This window comes from Oryctolagus cuniculus, chromosome 7, assembly GCF_964237555.1.
Source record: "Oryctolagus cuniculus chromosome 7, mOryCun1.1, whole genome shotgun sequence".
In the NCBI taxonomy this organism is placed as follows: domain Eukaryota; kingdom Metazoa; phylum Chordata; class Mammalia; order Lagomorpha; family Leporidae; genus Oryctolagus; species Oryctolagus cuniculus.
Window position 1 is genome coordinate 77565141 of NC_091438.1, and position 19708 is coordinate 77584848.

General features: G+C 37.0%; 1 protein-coding gene across 8 annotated transcripts in view; it reads right to left on the reverse strand.

Moving 5' to 3' along the window:
- Positions 1–2242: 2242 nt before the first annotated feature.
- Positions 2243–19708, reverse strand: part of MTF2 (metal response element binding transcription factor 2) — an 83894-nt gene continuing 66428 nt past the window's right edge. For all 8 annotated transcript variants that reach the window (XM_002715858.5, XM_051857494.2, XM_017346079.3 and 5 more), the window contains 6 exons: positions 16296–16363; positions 13926–14096; positions 9366–9471; positions 9192–9244; positions 8977–9081; positions 2243–6633 (listed from right to left, as the gene is read on the reverse strand). In XM_002715858.5, the coding sequence (XP_002715904.1) occupies positions 6276–6633; positions 8977–9081; positions 9192–9244; positions 9366–9471; positions 13926–14096; positions 16296–16363 (861 nt within the window). In that variant the 3' untranslated portion in view covers positions 2243–6275. The remainder of the gene's footprint in view (positions 6634–8976; positions 9082–9191; positions 9245–9365; positions 9472–13925; positions 14097–16295; positions 16364–19708) is intronic.

The following is a 19708-nucleotide window of genomic DNA, read 5'->3' on the forward strand; positions in this document are numbered from 1 at the left end:
CTATTCAATGTGTGTATGTATAAAACCATGTTATGTCAGTTTGCTGTTCTCTAAAATGAAACTATTCTATCTGACAAGTCTAAACTATGCAAAACACTATTTCTTCTATTTCTACCAAACCTAGCAGTATTAGTCCTACTCTACCTACCTGTTAATAGAAAAGCATGGTGCTACATGTGCCCAGCACTCTTCATTATTAAGGATATATGGAGACTGACTAGGGAACAGGAAAAAAAAATCAACTTACTTTAGACTACATCAAAGTTACATCTCAATTATCAAACTGTCATTTCTAGAAACCTTAACAACCTGCATTTCATAAGGTAGAATGCAAAAAAAAAAATTTTTAAAGTCTTCTGAGTACAAAGCACACTTTTTTAAAAAGCCACTTACGGGGCCAGCGCCATGGCTCACTTGGTTAATCCTCCACCTGTGGCGCTGGCATCCCATATGGGCGCCAGTTCTAGTCCCGGTTGCTCCTCTTCCAGTCCAGCTCTCTGCTGTGGCCCAAGTGCTTGGGCCCCTGCACCCGCATGGGAAACCAGGAAGCAGCATCTGGCTCCTGGCTTTGGATCGGATCAGCGCTGGCCATTTGGGGACTGAACCAGTGGAAGGAAGACCTTTCTCTCTAACTTTGTCAAAAAAAAATTTTTTTTAAAGCCATTTACCTTTTCTCAGAAGTCAATCATTGTCAAATTTTTAGAGCCTAAATAATCAGAATTGTGGGTAAAATAAGGTCCAAACTTTTATTAGGCACATGCTTATTTCCCAGAAACTTTGGGTTAAATTCTTTACAGTCAACATAAATAGACGTTTAGAAGCTAGGTGGGAAAGGGCAGAAAGGGAGAAATGCACTATGAGTAAACATGAGTTATTAACATAAAAGACTCTACAGAAGACACATGAAAGCAAATATGAAAGTACCATGTAGCCTATGTCCCTAAGAATGACAAGATTCCTCTACCTATAAGACCGCTGTGTAATACCATATTACAGTCACACACAATAATGTGCATTATCCCTTAGTAAATTGGAAATATAACATGGAAAAAATGGTGCTTTTTGAAAGTATTAAGTGTTTAATATTTCATTCCAGAAAATCCTTCAATGAAAAGGCATTTTTAATGTTTCTGCTTTTCAGATCATTAAAGATATTTAAAATACCACAAATATTGAAGATATAATGTTATATGTTACAATATTTTTTTTTTTAATCCGTGGACCTGATAGAGGTATGTTCTTGGTTCTGGAAGAGACCCGTGACAAAGGGATGTGCAAACTGAACTTAAATCTTAGTCACAACTTTTGTCTTAGCTGACCTAACAGGATGTCTGTCCCTCTCCCAACCCTCTGGAACAAGCTTTACTTCCTTAAAATGTCCATGTCTCCTCAAGGAAAAAAAAGTTCATTTTCAAAGTTATCTAAGAAGGCTTAACGTATTTTCAAGAGGGACCCAATTTCTCAGCAAATTTCTTTTTCTGCTTGTTGTCTCAAATTCTGCATAGGAAAAACTACCTTACGTTCATTCCCCTAAAAATATTAAAGACAAATTATTTAAATGTCAATTATTGTTAGAACAACACTAATTATAATTCATCACTAAAGGTACACTGCTACTTCTGAAACCTCCTGGTAAATCACTTAACTTAAATTTACAAGTACATGTTGCATCTTTAGTATAATTTACTTGTTTTAATTTATATATGCAAATTAATGATTTATATAAATACATATGGCAATGGAATCAAATGTTTAAAATCATTCAGAAATGCTATTTTTCCACCAAAACACTTCAAAAATTTATAAGCTTTTTAGTAAGCTAACGTTTAACCTCCACTTGATATGAAAATAGCCGCTGGGTATTCATTCACGTGTTGCCAACATTAAATACTAAAGATTATCAGGTAGGGTTGAACTTCAGAACTACAAACCATTATCTGAGGTGTTTTTGTCCTTTGTCCTAATCAATTTTTCCCATTTAGAGACATTGTCATACCCACTGGGAATGTTATGTCACAGGGTAGGAAAAAAAGATTGAACAGGTTTCTAGTAAACAGAAGGAAAAGGAAGTAGACTTAGAATTGTAAATGGGATACATTTAGTTTCATCCAGAAGTACATTTTATCATGTGTGAAGGTTTTGTTCATTTGTTTGCTTGCTTAAATCCAGTGGAAAGGTCTCTTCGATGACAAGTTACATTCCTTGAAGATACAGGACAAATAAGTAGCTAGTAAGTATCCAGTTTTCTTCTTTTTTAAAAAGATTTATTTATTTGAAAGGCAGTTACAAAGAGGGAGTGTAAAAAAGGGAGGTATCTTCCATCTGCCGGTTCACTCCTCAAATGGTGCAGCCACCAGGGCTAGGTCAAGTGGAAGACAGGAGCCTGGAACTCCATCAGGGTCACCCACCTGGGTGGAAGGGTCACAAGCAGTTGGGCCATCCTCTGCTGCTTTGGGCCATCTTCTGCTGCTTTTCCAGGTGCAGTAGCAGGGAGCTGGAAGGAAAATGGAGCAGCCAGGACTCAAACCAGCACTCATGGGATGCCACTGTCAGAGTGGCAGGTGGCCACTTAACCCACTGTGCTACACCAGTCCCAGTATTCAGTTTCTATACTTACCATCTCCAACAAACAGAAAAATACAAAGGTAACTAACAAAGGGGGATTCTGAGGGAGTTGAAATGAAGGGAAGGGATGGAGAGATAAAAAAAGTTATGAATTAATCTGTAATCTTATTCTAATTTTAAATATAAAGACAGCATAATATTTTGATCTAGCTATTACTCTAAAACATTTCAATTTTATATAACTTAAAAGTCACAATCAATTTGTTTATACAGCTTCTCCCATCTACAAATTTACATGAGAAAGACATCTGGTTTCCTGTTACAAATTAGAAAAGAATCCATGATCAGATAAAAGTCTTAGTTTACATTTAACTTTCAACTTTTTATTCTCCTGAGGAAATACCATGGACTGATCACCAAAGAAATCAAAGGAAATTGTGGTACTCAAATACAATTAAGAAGAGCTTTTGTTTCTCAAAGTTGCATGGGCACAACCTCGTTCAAACAACTCATGAACCACACTATAAAACAATTTGGTAGAGGCAGGCATTTAATCTAGCAGTTAAGGTTCAGTTTAGACACTCAGGTCATACATCAGAGTACCTTGGTTTGATATCCAGCTAAGGCTTCTGTCTCTAGCTCCTAACTCCAACTTCCTGCTAATGAGTGATGGCTCAACTAACTGGGTTCCCACCACCCACACAGGAGATGTGGCTGAGCTTCTTATTTCATCTTGGCCAGCATGGGCTGTTGCATTCATTTAGAGAGTGAACATGAGGATGGAAGATCTCCGTCTCTCTCTCTCCCTTTTAAATAGACACATCTTTAAAAAACAAAACAAAAAAACAAACAAAAAAACCTGATAGAAGCTACAAAGTGAAATCACGTTCCAACCAAAATTTAAGTACTGCATAGAAACTCAATAAAGTAGCCCAAAACACAGTTTTACTCGCCAGCACTAATAGAAAACTTGTACATACATGATAGAAACCACACACATACTTGCACATACCTTCCAAAAAAAAAAAAAAAAAGATGATGATACCCTTAACTAACTCATGGACTGAATATTCACTTTTACAAAAACATTTAGTGCTAAAATACACCTAGCAAGTTCTGGTTTCATCAGCCCTGTATCAGATTTGCAGAATAAATCTTATAGCTCCTATTCTGCTCTAGTTATGTCATCTAAGGATCTAAAAATTCATGTTTATCACTTAATACCAGATTCTAAGAAATTTGTTTTGAATAAAAATGGAAGTATAATAAGTAAGGTATATAATTTATACCTCTTCTCCTTCTGTAGCTTAGAAGCAAAGCTTTTTGAAAAAAAATAAGAAATCCTTTTATATGAACCCTGGCACATTCTATGTAAGAAGAAAACACAGTTATAAAGAGACAAGACAGAGATATAGTGTCTTTCAAATATAATATAAAGTGTGCAAGCTGGCCACACATAACTTTTTTCCAAATGATCATTTAAGGTGAATATGAAATAGTTATTAATATTATATGGGGGACAGGAGAAAAGTGAAATCAAAGTTTTCTATAAATTAAAGTGAAATTGGGAATCCTTACTTCCCTAACTAAATAAAAGCAGTCAACTACTGCACCAGTGTGTATTTTCAAGCAAATACAGAAGCAAAACTCATTAGCTCTTTTAAAAATACACACATTTAATGTTGGTCTGTTTTAATTTTCTAAGTAAAGCAATTCCAAAAATACAAACTGAACATCAGAGCCATGTGAACCACCATGATAAAATAAAACAGACATTCACAATAATTACGTCTAAAGACAGTTCAGCTTGATAAGTCGTCTTCAAAGTATGGTAACGTTAAAGAATTACTAAAAATACTGCTGGTGTTCAGTTAGAATTAAAGGACTTCAGGGAAAATGAAATAGTATGATACAGGTGGAGTGAATAAGGTTACATGGGATTTACATTTTCCATTACCCCTAGATATAAACAAACATTCAAAAAAATCAACACAAACTGTGTGTGTTATTCAAAATATTGCAGCTGCAGGAAAGGCAACTTTAAATTAATAGCTAGGGGAAAATCAAGTTTTGGTGGAGGTAAACAGAAGTGACAGTTTTTAATTTGCACTTTTGTAAAGCTCATTTATACCTGGCCAACCAGGAACCAAATGCAGGACAACCAAGTTCTCTGCTTCTTTTGGCTATACTGTGACAAGAAAAGGTCATCTTTTGAAGATGTTTAAAGAAATAAAGCAACTTCTTTATAAAGTCAAATAATCAATTAATGGAATAAATAAGCACTAACCCACCACTCTGTAATCACTACTTTACATATTTTTCCATTTTGGTGGCAAATACCCCAATTTTTATTCTAAAATCCACCAATCTTAAAAGTAAAATGAAAGCCAGCAAATAAGAATACTCTTCTGTTTACTCTTTGGCTAAAAAAAAAAAAAAAAAAAAAAAAAGGCAAAAAAGAAATAGAAGACAACTCTAACACTGGTGATAAAAGAAACTGTTTTCTTTTTTACACGTAAAATAAAGTTATCAATTTAAATCTTGGTACATTTTATAAAAACAAGAGGTAATGTTGTAATAAACAGCAGTAGCCTCAGCTGGCAACATACTGTTTGTTAACCCTGTGCAATAAAATACTTTGTTCATACTACACTTATCCAAACATGACTAACAGTTACTACAAACATTTTAGGAGTCTTCATGGGACTCCTATAGACTGTTAAAACTGAGAGACATTTACAATCATAATGTGCCATGAAAACTTGAAAACGTTACTTCTAGTAGGAGATAATGTTCATCTTATTTGAATGTTTTAGGTACTGAACAGCTGAGTTACAAGGACTGAAAGTGAAAAGCATTCTAAAAGCCCATGAACACTTCTTCACATTCTTCTTCAGAACACACTAGACTGGTTTGACACATTTCTCTTCATACATAGCAAGCAACAGCACCCAATAAAAGCCTGAGAAGAAATGCTGCTGTGTAAATACTGCAACTATTCCTGAAAAAAGAATTATGGGATATATATACTCCAAAGCTGCCCATTCCCATAATTTGTATTGCATAGGTCACATAATCACACACATATATACACACCTATGTGTATATATATGCACATGCAAAGAATATATTAAGACGACAATGAAGTCTAGTCACAGAGCAATTTACAGGCTCAATATATTTTTTACACTTTGCTTGAAAGAAAATTTCAATATTTTACAGTCTTTCAGTAGGCATTATATACACTGCACTTTATGAAATCTAAAAGGTATTGAAATAAATTTTTTCCAACATTTTGGTAACAAAACAGACAATGTTTCTCCAAATACTTGTGCTATCTACATGATCTGTTTGATCTGATAACCACTAATCACAAAAACTGACCAAATGGAATAATTAGAAAATTATCTAACACCATGCATGGGTTTGAATCATTTTTAATATCCTATCCTAGAAACAGTCTACAAATCTTAAGATTTAAAAAATTAAGTCTCTGTTCTGATTTTTAAAAGATATCTTTTTTATGACAATATCCATAACATTAACAGGTTCATGTTAAGGCTAGTATCATCCCCATTCATGAATTTTTTTTTTACTTTTTTTTTTTTTTTTTTTTTTTAAGAAAGATAGTAAAAGCCAGACTCCTTTAGGGCTTTGAACTGTACCTACAGAAAATGAGAGTGCAGTGAACATAATGTTCAGTCCTACAGTCAGGATGCAGTTGCTCCTTCCCATTCCACAAGATACTGCACCTTTCCGTCAAGTGTCACCCGACGAGCCAAAACTCGGTATTTTTCACCACATGCTATTCTACCTGCAGCACCAAAATAACTGGTAATGGAGTTTTTCAGATGATTGAGTTGTAACTCCTGATCTGCTAAGTTATTCAGAATCTCTGTGTTGAGTTCATCAAATTGATAATCTTCTTTGCCTTCATCATCTTTTACGATTTCTGAGTTCTGAGTCTGGAGTGCTCTTCTTGGAAGACGACCTCTTCTTCTCCGCAAATGTGGTATTGCAGCAGGCCAAGATCTTCCTGTTCGAGTTCTTTTTCTGGAGTCAGACAATCTATGGAACAGAAAAGGTAAAAAATTGTCTACTGAGAATTTAAAGCATCCTTTGCCCAAACAATGTGGTCTCTGACTTTAAGTCACTCTTCTATAAGAATATATCCTGGGGCCGGCACCTGCAGCGACAGCATCACATATGGGTGCCGGTTTGGGTCCCGGGTGCTCTACTTCCAATCACGCTCTCTGCTATGGACTGGGAAAGTAGTAGAATATGGCTAAGTCCTTAGGCCCCTGCACCCATGTGGGAGACCCAGAAGAAGCCCCTGGCTTCGGATCATTGCAACTCTGGCCGTCATGGCCAACTGGGGAGTGAACCAGCGGATAGAAGACCTCTCTCTCTGCCACTCCTTCTTTCTCTGTGTAACTCTTTCAAATGAATAAATAAATCTTAAAAAAAAAAAAATGTATCCTTGCTGACATAAAAATCAGCCAAAGCAAAACAATAAATGCTATTATAAATGGACTATCACTTGCTTTTCTTACTTTAGATACTATCATCTTCTTGGGACTAACCTTTCTACAGCGTTTCCTCCTAAATTATACTATTAAGCTTAAAAAGAATGAGAGCCAAGTTTTGAAGCAGGGGTGGGGGTGGAGTTAATGAGTCAGTCTTACTAACAAGTCTTAAGTCTCATCAACAAGAATGTTTATTCATTGCAACAAATACTAAGTGTCAACTATATACAAGACACTGTTCCATGTGCTTAGAAAGCAGAACTAAACATTATCTTAGTACCAGTTCTAGGCCTACTGAATGTAATGAACTGAAATAAGTACAACCTAGAAGTAACGATACTCTATTACTTTGTCAAATTCAAATCTCTTACACCATATGTTCACTTATTAAAGAATTGAGCTACATAATCCTTGAGGTCCTTTTTAGCATGAAAATGAAATGACTAATCTGAGCAAAAGAAGAATACAGCATACAGCTAAATTCAAAGACTTTCCAATCACACCGCCTAAGTTTACAACCCAGCTCTGTTATATATGCTAAACGAGCAATGTTGAGCCTGTTACTTAACACCTTCTTAGTCACAGTTTTCTCATTTGTAAACTGGGAATACCAGGACCTGCAACTCAAAAACAGCGACTCCAAGTAGACTAAACTTCTCATACCTGACAAGACATGCTTTAGGGAAAACTGGACCTGCTGAAAAGTTGGGTTAAATAAAATAGTCAGTCATGTGTTGCTCAACCAGGGGAATATGTTCTGAGGAATTCACCAAACTAAAACATCATAACATCATTTAGCAATATAATTTTATGGGACCATCATGTATGAGATTCATCGACAGAAATATTATGTGCTACATGACTGTACCAGCAGGTAGAGTCTGCTATTGATAAAAACCCTGAGTTTTAAAATCCTTTCACTGACAAAAAGACTTACACAACCAATTCAACTTCAATTTCCTGGGCACCAGTGCTGTGACATAGCAGGTAAAACCAAAGCATACAATGCTGGCATTCCATATGAGCCCTGGTTCCTGTCCCAGCTGCTCGACTTCTGATCCAGTTCCCTGATAATGGCCTGGGAAAAACAGCAGAAAATGGCCCAAGTCTTTGGGCCCCTGCCATCCACATGTGAGACCTGGATGAAGCTCCTGGCTTCAACCCGGCTCAACCTTGGCTGTCGTGGCCTGTGGAGTAAACCAGCAGATGGAAGATTCTCTCTCTCTCTCTCTGTAATTCATATAATAAATCTTTTAAAAAATTTTCTAATCTCTGAAAAGCAAGTCATACTTGCATAGCAGAAACAAAAAAAAGCCTAACAGAAAAAAGAACTGCTTCCACCACTGGTATGCCTCCTCTTCCTTGTCCCACAAAGGAAATTTCCAAATTTGAAAAATGTCATGCTTGTGGCTCTAAAAAGCAAAAATATTCAGATTATTTATTAACAATTTAGGCAACATGGAACAAGGATTTGGTGTAATGGTTAAGACATTGCTTAGGACACAGACATTCATAGAGTGCCTGGTTCAAATCCTGGCTCTTATACTTTTGATCCAGTTTCCTGCCAGTGTACACCGTGGGAGGCACCAGATGATGGCTCGAGTATTTGCGTCTCTGCCATCCACATGGGAGACCCAGACTGAGTACCTAGCTCCTGGCTTCAGCATTTGGGGAGTGAACCAGGAAAAGATCATTCTCTGTTTGTCTCTCTGCCTTTCAAATACAATGAAAATAAATAAAAATTTTAAAATAAGGGAATATACATATGGATTATTTCTCAAAAAGGTGAAAAACACATATCATTTTCAATTACTAAAAAAATACTCAATCATCACTTTGCAAACAGAAAAAAATAGAAAAAAAATTAAGAACATAAAATATCTACCCATAATGCCTGGGAATACTAGACGAGGTAGTTTCTTTTGTACTGGAAGCACCCGTGAAATCCACATCTGAGGTATTGGATGAATGTGCAGTTCCCTCAGTTCTCCTGAGACAAAAGAATTTAAATGGTATAAAAACTATATTACATAACAATAGAAACACTAATTTCCCCCCAAAAGAAAATTCCTAAGAAAGGAATAATAATTTTCTATTTACCCTATAGAACAAGGTAAATCCAAAGAAGGATTCTCTGAAACTGATTCCTTATCCTGAAAAATAAATTATGTACTTAAAGCATGGTTCTAAAGAAAGCAGATAAAATATTAGCTTCTTGGTGATTTCATGCATCCTTCCTCCTCTCGGAGAACATATACCAACATATCTTCTTACCAAAGGTGGCTCAGCAGTTTTTTGAATCATTTTTCGTGTATATGGGCCAGGAGGACGACCCACAGACTTTTTCTTTCCTTTTTTTTCTATGCCATTACTTACTTCCCTGAAACAGAAATCATCATGTATTTAATCTATGCATAAAGAAAAAGACAATGGCTTTACATATGAAACTACATATGTACATATTGTATGTTTATATTAATGGATATAAAAACTACATTAAACATAAGTTCAATATGTAAATCTAGTCAAGTACATAGCTAATACATTCTAATTTACATAAATATTTAAGAGATTTTTACACTTATGAAAGGTTTATGGGGGAAGTATTCTCTTTATTATAATTACAAAAAATACATACCATCTAAAAATCAACAACAAAAATCAGGTAACTATATTGGATGTGAGATTTGAAAACTCCTAAAAAATATCTAGTTTGGGTTGTTCTACTTTGGGGATGTATCAAAAATTTACTACTAAACAATGTGAATTTCAGTAGTTAATCTTCTGGAGCCAGGAAGTATCTATGTTAAAATTATAGTAGCTTTGAAGAGAGATTGCCTTTAGAAATAAGTGCACATATATATGGATTCCTGAATGCCATTATCATGTAGAGAATGAAGCCCAGGCTGACAGAATATAAAGGAGAAAAAAATTATTCATACTGGCAGTAAGTCACTAGGAGGGCAAAAGTAAAGAAAAAGGGGGCAATATCCAAGGACACTTCTAATTAATAAAAAAGAAGGAAAAATGGCAAATAGCAATATATAAAACATCTATTTCATTTATTCAACAAACAGCAGCTACCATACAAAAGGGATATTAGATAACAGGGATACTGAAACACTCCAGTGCTAAGGGATTCAACAATATAGCTAGAAGGTAATAAATGTGCACACAAGCAAGGCAATAAAATGGGGAAACAACTGTAAGAAACTTAGCCATGAAAACTGAACTTCCAAAAAGAGGGGCCAGCGCTGTGACGCAGCAGGTTAAAGCCCAGCCTGCAGTGCAGCCATCCCTTATGAGCACCAGTTCAAGTCTTGGCTGCTCCATTTCCCATCCAGCTCTCTACTGTGGCCTGGGAAAGCAGTGGAAGACGGCCCAAGCCCTTGGGCTGCTGTACCCGTGCAGGGAGATCCAGAAGAAATTCCTGGCTCCTGGCTCCAGATCAGCTCAGCTTAGCTCTGGCCACAGTGGTCAGCGGGGGAATGAACCAGTGGATGGAAGACATCCATCTCGCTCTTGCTCTCTCTCTCTCTCTCTCTAACTCTTTCAAATAAAGAAATAAATCTTAAAAAAGAAGGAAAAAAAGGAACAATACTACATAACAGGTCTTAAAAAAGGTAAATGGAGAATATTAGGGAAAAGCCTACTCCCCCCAGACAACAAACTAAGATCAGAGAATAAGGATGGAATATGAAGGAGAAAGTAAAGGAGCTGTAATAACAAAATACAACTAGACCTGTAATCAAAAGTCTCAAGGAATGGTAAGATAGATGGGACATAAAATTTTCTGAGAATTTAAAAAAAAAACCTAACGCTTACAAAATCACTGGACTAAAGAAAATACTCAAAAGACTCAAACCCCAACATTTATAAGATCACTGGACTGGAGAAAATACTTATACTAAAAGGACCTATCCATACACAGGGCCCAGAAGAAACTGAGAAAACCTATAAAGAAACCTGAACTCTGGTCTAGTGGAATCACACATGACCTGAGAGCTATCAAAACCATGACAGGAGGACAGAGAACATTAGTGAAATTCTTTTTCTCTAATTCATAATAAGGGTAACTACTAGCAAAGATCACAGTAATAAAGCCTCAAAGTGATAGGAATAATAAGCATGTTTTCTTTCAGGAAAGAAATTTTAAGTTAACCACTTTATTACTAACTTCAAATGGCTATGATACACTGTCAACATTTTATTATTTTCTTATTCTCCAAGACAACTATTCCATATCTTTTATTTACTCCTTAGAATTCTCTCTCTCTAGAACCCTTTTCGCTATCTTTGCCTATTTCATTGAGAAAATAGCTTGTCATCTTCTAACTGCCCAATCTACAACATAACCAGCATCTGTAACCACCTTGTCTTTTCACCTCGTTTAAAAAGTTTACCTTTCCTTTCAAAAGCCATACCAATATGCAGACTGAATCCCTTCCATTTTAGATTCTCAAAGGCATCACAGTATCTTCAATAAGCTCTACTCTCTCCTACACCAATTTCTTCTCCACTGGTCATTCCTACTAACACACAAAAACAGATTCCAACTGTCTCCTATCTAAAAAACCGCCAATTAACTAGGTCTATTCCCCTCTTCAGCTGTCATGCCATTTATTTATGCTTTCTTTCACAACACAGCTTCTGAAAGTTAATGATATATACCAACCCCTTCCACCACTTTCTCCTTCAGAATTCTAAAAATGTTTTGTTTTCCCTTTTTATTATTATTATTTTCAATCTACCTATATCCCTCATATTCTTCTCTCATGTTAATCTACCTTTCATTGGCATTTAATACATTTTAATTCACCTATCTTTCTTCAAACATTCCCCTTTTGCTTCTCATGACCCCAAACTTTCCTGGCTTCCTCCTTATCTCATTGATCAATCTTATTCAGTCTCCTCTACTCATTCCACCTCTTCGAAATGCATCAATATCAAAACATTACTCTGACCACATAAATTCTCTATTTACTCTAGATAATTTCATTCATTCTCATGACTTTATAAATACAAATTTTTATAACTTGCCCTGATCTTTCACGAGTTCCTGACCTACAAATCCACGTGCATTTATCTCACACTATGACTTATATATCCCTCATAAGAATGTCAAACTCAGAGGTCATCAATGTGGCGCAGTGGGTTAAAGCCCTGGCCTAAAGTGCCAGCATCCCATATGGGCATCAGTTCTAATCCCGGCTGCTCCTATTCGAATCCAGCTCTCTGCTATGGCCTGGGAAAGCAGTAAGAGATAGCCCAAGTGTTTGGGAAATGGCTACAGCCTTGTGCGAGACCCAGAAGAAGCTCCTATCTCCTGACTTCAGATTGGCTCAGCTCTGGCCGTTGCAGCCATCTGGGGAGTGAACCAGCGGATGGAAGATTTTTGTCTCTACTTCCCTCTGTAACTCTTTCAAATAAATAAAATAAATATTAAAAAAAAAAAAAAAAAAGAATCTCAAACTCTGCTATGGCCTGGGAAAGCAGTGGAAGATGGCCCAAGTCCTTGGGCCCCTGCACCCACATGGCACCTGGCTCCTGGCTTCGGATCGGCGCAGTTCCAGTCGTTGCAGCCAAATGGGCAGTGAACCATCGGATGGAAGACCTCTCTCTCTGCCTCTCCTCTCCCTGTGTAACTCTGACTTTCAAGTAAAATAAATAAATTAAAAAAAAAAAAAAGAATCTCAAACACAATGAGTAGAAACAGAAGAATTCTTTGTTCACTTTGCCATAATCTGTTCTACATCTGGGTAACAAATACTACCATCCACCAGTTAGTTCAACCCACAAATATGGGCAATATCTGACTTCATTCCTCCCTTTCCTTCATAAATTTATTTATCAAATTCAATCATCTCTGCCTTCAAAAGATATCCTGGTTCTATTTTCTCTGTGACTGTTAACCACCCACCCATACATAATGAACCATCACCTATCTCTCATTAGACAATTACAGGAAGCCCAATTTCCTCCTGTGTCTACTAGTATTTCAAACAATATCCAAAGAAGTGGTTATAAGAGATGATTAAATCTGCTTACATTCCTTAAATGCCTTCCTACTGTCTTTATAAAAAACCCAAATTCAAGAGACCCATAAGACCCTATGCAATAAAACCCTACCCAACCTTCCTAACACCTGATGCTATACTCTAGCCCTACTTCATACAACGAATAGTCATCTATGAGTCCCTAAAACAGTTTACAAGGTCTGTGCACTATTTCTGCTACCTGGAGTAAATTTTCCTTTGTTCACCTTTGTTCTTCAATTGTTAGATTATTCTCATTAAGTGGAGCTTAAATATTATTTTAAATTGCCCCTACTTAAAATATAAATTTCCCTTCCCTACTGATCTCAGCAAATTCTAAGACAGCATGCTATTTCCTAAATGATCTGTAATTATTTTACTTATCACCTTTCCCCCCCCTATTCATATAAACTCCCCTATTTATATAAACTCTACCGGGCAGAAGGAAAATCTATCTTAATGAATCCCCACCACTCAAGACAATAAGGCATTGACAAATAAATGGTCATGAAAGAGTTGAGTGAATGAATGAATGAATGAATAAATGAACATGCCAGTTTTTAAGTTGAGATAATTGATATATATCTCAACAGAATTTATTCTTGGAAGGTCAAAGACCTAAAACAAGCAAATATCTAACATCAATTCTATGTACCTTGCCTACGCACAAAATTATAAACAGGAAATAAAATCAGGGTTACTGCCACTTATTCTTTAAAATATACTATGAGACTAAACAATGTACATTTTTAGTTACAAGTCACTAAAGAGAAAAACTAAGCCACAGATCAACTTTTACCTTGAATCAGATATAGGTTTGGATGCCTTTCTGCCTTTAATTTTAAATTCATGGGATGTTCCTTCAGGTTCTTTCTCTGCCTTGAAAGCCACATTTGGTGGCACAGGAGGAACACGAATTCGCAACCCAAACAAATGCTTCTTCTTCTTTATTTCTTTCCCAGACATAAACCTAAAGTTTGAGAAAATTAACTAAAAATTTAAAAACTGAACACATTTACATTACAGACCCTAACTCATAACTTTCGGATACAGGCCTTTACATATGAAAGCTCACCATATACTATAAAAACTCTTTTTCCCCCTTGCTTTCCTTGATTCTTGTCTGTTCCAGACAATCCTTAGCAGAGTAAAATAGGAGGAAGGAATAGGACCAGAAGAGAGAAATGCACATGTCCACTTTTTTTTTTTAAACATGGCCTCTAACTTTTTAAAGGAAGAAAGAAGAGCACAAAATGCTATTTTTTTAATTCCAGTATGTTTTACCATTATTTTAACACCATGTTAGAAATATCTCAAAAAAGCTTTAGAAGACTGGATCTTAAGGATAGGAATCTTGGTTGAAATCATAGGTGATACTACTAGAAAAGAAAGTAGAAGGTAAATCCTAGAGTCAAGAAAATTAACGGAGTCACTAATATGGTAATAGTGTTACTTCAGTTGACAGTGGACTTGGTCCTCTACAGACGATGCTCCCTAGCCCTTTCCTTTAGTTCTTTAGGGTCCTTGTTCCCAAGGACCTCCATCTACTTTAGCTCTACTGGAGCCTAGCTGCACCTATTGTTTGCAACATTTTTCCATTTTTACATAGGTTTAAGAACAGGGATTTCCATCTCTACATAATAGCTATACTTCTGTCATTCTAAGTTGGAGTTCAGAATTCACTGTTCTATAAAGTATCTTTACTGGTCTAAAGATCTAGCCACTATAAATTGTAACATTATTTAACAAAAAAACACTGTTAAATTCAAAACAGTAACTTGTGGCCGGCGCCGTGGCTCAATAGGCTAATCCTCCGCCTGCAGCACCAGCACACCGGGTTCTAGTCCCGGTTGGGGTGCCGGATTCTGTCCCGGTTGCCCCTCTTCCAGGCCAGCTCTCTGCTGTGGCCCAGGAGTGCAGTGGAGGATGACCCAAGTGCTTGGGTCCTGCACTCCATGGGAAACCAGGAGAAGCACCTGGCTCCTGCCATCGGATCAGCGAGGGGCGCCGGCCACAGTGCACCGGCCACAGCGCGCCAGCCATTGGAGGGTGAACCAACGGCAAAGAAAGACCTTTCTCTCTGTCTCTCTCTCACTGTCCACTCTGCCTGTCAAAAAATAAAAAATAAAAATAAAAAAAATTAAAAAAAAAAAAAAAACAGTAACTTGTTACAAACAAAAATTTTATAACTCAAGAGTTTAGGTGTTGGCGCCGCGGCTCACTAGGCTAATCCTCCACCTTGCGGCGCCGGCACATCAGGTTCCAGTCCCGGTCGGGGCGCCAGATTCTGTCCAGTTGCCCCTCTTCCAGGCCAGCTCTCTGCTGTGGCCCAGGAATGCAGTGGAGGATGGCCCAAGTGCTTGGGCCCTGCACCCCATGGGAGACCAGGGTAAGTTCCTGGCTACTGCCATCGGATCAGCGCAGTGCGCTGGCCGCAGCACGCCAGCCGCAGCGCCCATTGGAGGGTGAACCAATGGCAAAAGGAAGACCTTTCTCTGTCTCTGTCTCTCTCACTGTCCACTCTGCCTGTCAAAACAAAAAAAAAAGAAAGAAAAAGAAAAAAGAAAAAAAAAGTTTAGAGGAGTCAGCATATACAAGTATAAACTTTCTACTGCATTTTGAAAATGTTTTTAAAGAAACATACATATGCTGGTTTAAAAAGAGAGATATCGATATGGGACTATATCAAGTAATATCACTTAATTATCTTAGGCCACTCAACCAGAAAAATTACTTCTCTGTAACTGATAACAATCACACATCTTAAAACCAGATTTCAATCCGTTTAAAAAATCTGCATTCTCTGGAATCTTTTCACATACCTTTTGCACATTCCCATCAGCTACCAATAGTTTTACTTTCAGTAGACTACATTATAGAAATAGGTTATCATTGAATATGCTTTTTTAATGGTTCAGGCCAATTCCCCCAATAAATATTAAAATGCCTCTCAACCCACACCCATAAGGATCACGCTTCTCTTCACTCTCCAACCCTAGAGATCACTGTTTTACTATGACCAAAAGACAAAGGAAGGTCACTTGAAAGTTTAAAATGGTATATACTTGTTCTATATGCCAATCCCACAATTGTTTAAACAATGCTATCAATGCTTATACTTACTAAATTTAGTCTCCCTCATAGGGATACATAAAATAAATCAACTTACATGGTCTTGTAATCATTTAATGCTTCCAGAACATGCTCATATCTTTCAGATTTTGGTGTGTCTGCCAGCTGTGAAGTATCAAGAAACAATTTAACGCACTAAAATTTCATCAATTAGTAATATACAGGTGCCAGAAAGAGGCAATGTGATGTAGATGAGAAATGTACTGGTAGTCAGAAGACCTAAGTTCTAATTCCAGGTCTTCACTAGAGTGACCTAGAGCCACCTCACCTCTCAAGTCTTATTTTCTCATCTTTAAGGAGGAGAGTATAATGCTTGCACCAATTATATTACTAGTTCACTATATGGATCAAATGATATGACTGCTAAAAAACTGTAAACTGGAAATACTATAAAATGGGATTTTGTTATTATTAAATTTTTAAGATCTATAAGCTGAGGAAATACATTAAAATATTTTAATATTTACAATGAAAGCTTTTACATACGAAATAGACTAAAAGTAATGAGAAATACACCACTTTATTTCCTATTAGCTCCATTATTTTCATAAACTAATAATCTAATTTGTAAAAATTTTATGGGGGCCAGCATTGTGGCATAGCAGATTAAGCCCCTGATTTCAACAGTGGGATGCCGGTTCAAATTCTGGCAGCTCCGCTTCCAATCCAGCTCCCTGCTAATGCAACTGGGAAAGCAGCAGAAAAAGGCCCAAGTGCTTGGGCCCCTGTACACACGTGGGAGGAGACCCTGATGAAGTTTCAGGCTTCTGGCTTCAGCCTGGCCCAACCCCAGCTATTGCAACCCTTTGGGATTAAACAGATGGATGATCTCTCTTTCTGTAACTCTGCCTTTCAGATAAATCTTTAAAAAAACAATCTCTGAGTTGGAGGATTTTTATTTTCATTAACAATTACAGACCTTAGCACTAAGTGGCTTGGTAATTTTTCATCATCTTAAACCATTTTAAAATTCAAATATTGGGGTAGGTCTTGAGGCACAGTGGGTTAAGTTTCCACTTGAGATGCCAGCATTCCATATCAGAGTGCCTGTTTGAGTCCCAGCTGCTCTGCTTCCAATCCATCTTCCTGTTAATACACCTGGGAAGAAGTAGAAAATGTCCCAAGTGCCTAGGCGCCTTGCGACCCATGTGGGGAGAGGAAAAGAGTGTTCCTGGCTTTAGCCTGGCCCAGCCCTGGCTGTTCTGGCCATTTGGGTAGTGAACCAGTAGGTGGAAGATCTGTCTTCACCACCCCAACTCCCACCTTTCAAATAAATAAATAAATCTTTAAAAAACTACAACAAATTCTAAATTTTCAATTATAGTAAATATTCATATTGTTGTATTAGGGTTTTCCCCCACAACTTTCTGCTTCTTTCAAAATTTAAAGACTGAGGCACATCAGCAAAAAAGTCTAAATAATAAAAGGACCATCCTGAATTAAGGCCACAAAAAAAAAAATCTAAAATATCACAGTTGACTTTGAAAATAATAGGCAGTATATTCTTTACCACTTAAAATTTCTAAGCTTCATAACTTGAAAAACCAAATTTGTGAAAAAGAATGTTCAGGCTAGATTAGACTTAGAAGTCATCTACTCCTATTCTATTTTACACAAGTTAACAAATACAAAAGTTAATTGAACTGCTCAAATTCACCTGACAAATTAGGAAGAAAGCTAGAACCTGAACCCAAGTGATGATAAATCGACTCTTTCAACATTCACTGAGAGCTCACTCTGTGGCAACATGTTGGGTGCTACAAAATATATAAAAGAGAACAGTTAGGTGCTCATTCCTCTATACCATACTACCACCTACTATTATAATTTGGAAGAGTCCAATGACAAAGAATTTTTAATAGGAAGAATAGAGAATCCAATTTTAAAGTTTCAAATGGACACTTAGTTCTAAATCAACGTTCCTGTGGATAGTCATTCAACTTGGCTTAATGATTACCACAGCTAATAAAGAACCTAATTAGGAAAACCACTCCATAGGTATGCAAAATCTTCCTCCCTACAATGTTTTTATTCTCTTTTCTAAGTTAGCTCTTTGAATATTTGAAAGCAGCAGTTCTCGTTCCGGTTGCTCCTCTTCCAGTCTGGCTCTCTGCTGTGGCCGGGGAAAGGGGGGCACAGTGGAGGATGCCCCAAGTGCTTGGGCCCCTGCACATGCATGGGAGACCAGGAAGAGGCACCTGGCTCTTGGCTTCGGATCGGCGCAGTGCCAGCCATAGCAGCCATTTAGGGAATGAACCAATGGAAGGAAGACCTTTCTGTCTCTCTCACTGTCTATAATTCTACCTGTCAAATAAATAAATTAAAAAAAAAGTCGGTTGAACTTTTCTAACAGCAACATTGTATGATTACTCCACATCAACCTTTTGGCTAACTGTATCATCCTCTGACTCCCCACCCCAAACAAACTGCTATCAAATCAAGTGTACTCTATCATTTATCTGTACCACTTATGCCAAAGAGCAGAACTCTGTAACTGTTAATTTGATTTTTGTCTTAGCTCAATGTTCCAGATGATCTTTTCTCTCAATCCTAAAATGCTTAATGAATCTAGGATACAAAGACAGGGCCTTGTGGTCCTTTAGCCCTCAATATTTTGTTACTTTTTTTCAATTAGTTACAAATTCATTTAATTTTTACTTCAATCAGTTCCCATTTCATCTCACATTTCATTGTCTCATGAGAATCAAGTTATCCGATGTCTATAGCAAACCCACAGCATTTGAAAAACCAATGCTGCTAACTGTATCAAAAAAGAATCCACAGTATTTAACATCATTAATATCATTAAACTAAGATTTCTAATGAGATTTTCCTCATTTTTCTACATTTTTACAAAACTATATCTCTGAAAAACTCTGCTCAGTTTTGCTGGAAATCAATTATATAACTGATTTCCTAATTTCTAAAGCCTGCTTACTGAAAAATCAATGAGCTCTATTATGCTTATTTCCTAGTTTCTCAGAAATTTTATCTATTAAGATTCTTCAGAAGTCCATGACTTTTTAACTCAGAGATGCCAAGACCTCCCTTTGTGTGTTTTGTGAACTAAAAGTGCAAATATTATGTACTGTAAATCAGATAATTTGCACTGGAAGAGCTTCATTTTCTATGCGTTTCATCTAACCATGAAGTTTATAAAATATGACTCTGGGCTGGTGCCGTGGCTCACTTGGCTAATCCTCCACCTGTGGTGCTGGCATCCCGGGTTCTAGTCCCGGTTGCTCCTCTGGCTCCTGGCTCCTGGCTTTGGATCGGCGCAGCGCACCGGCTGAAGTGACCATGTGGGGGTGAAGGAAGGAAGGAAGACCTTTCTCTCTGTCTAACTCTGCCTGTCAAAAAAATAAAAATTAAATTAAAAATAAAATAAGACTGAAAATCAGAATTATTTCTGCTACTTTCCAGACACTAATCTTACACTGTACTTTGACT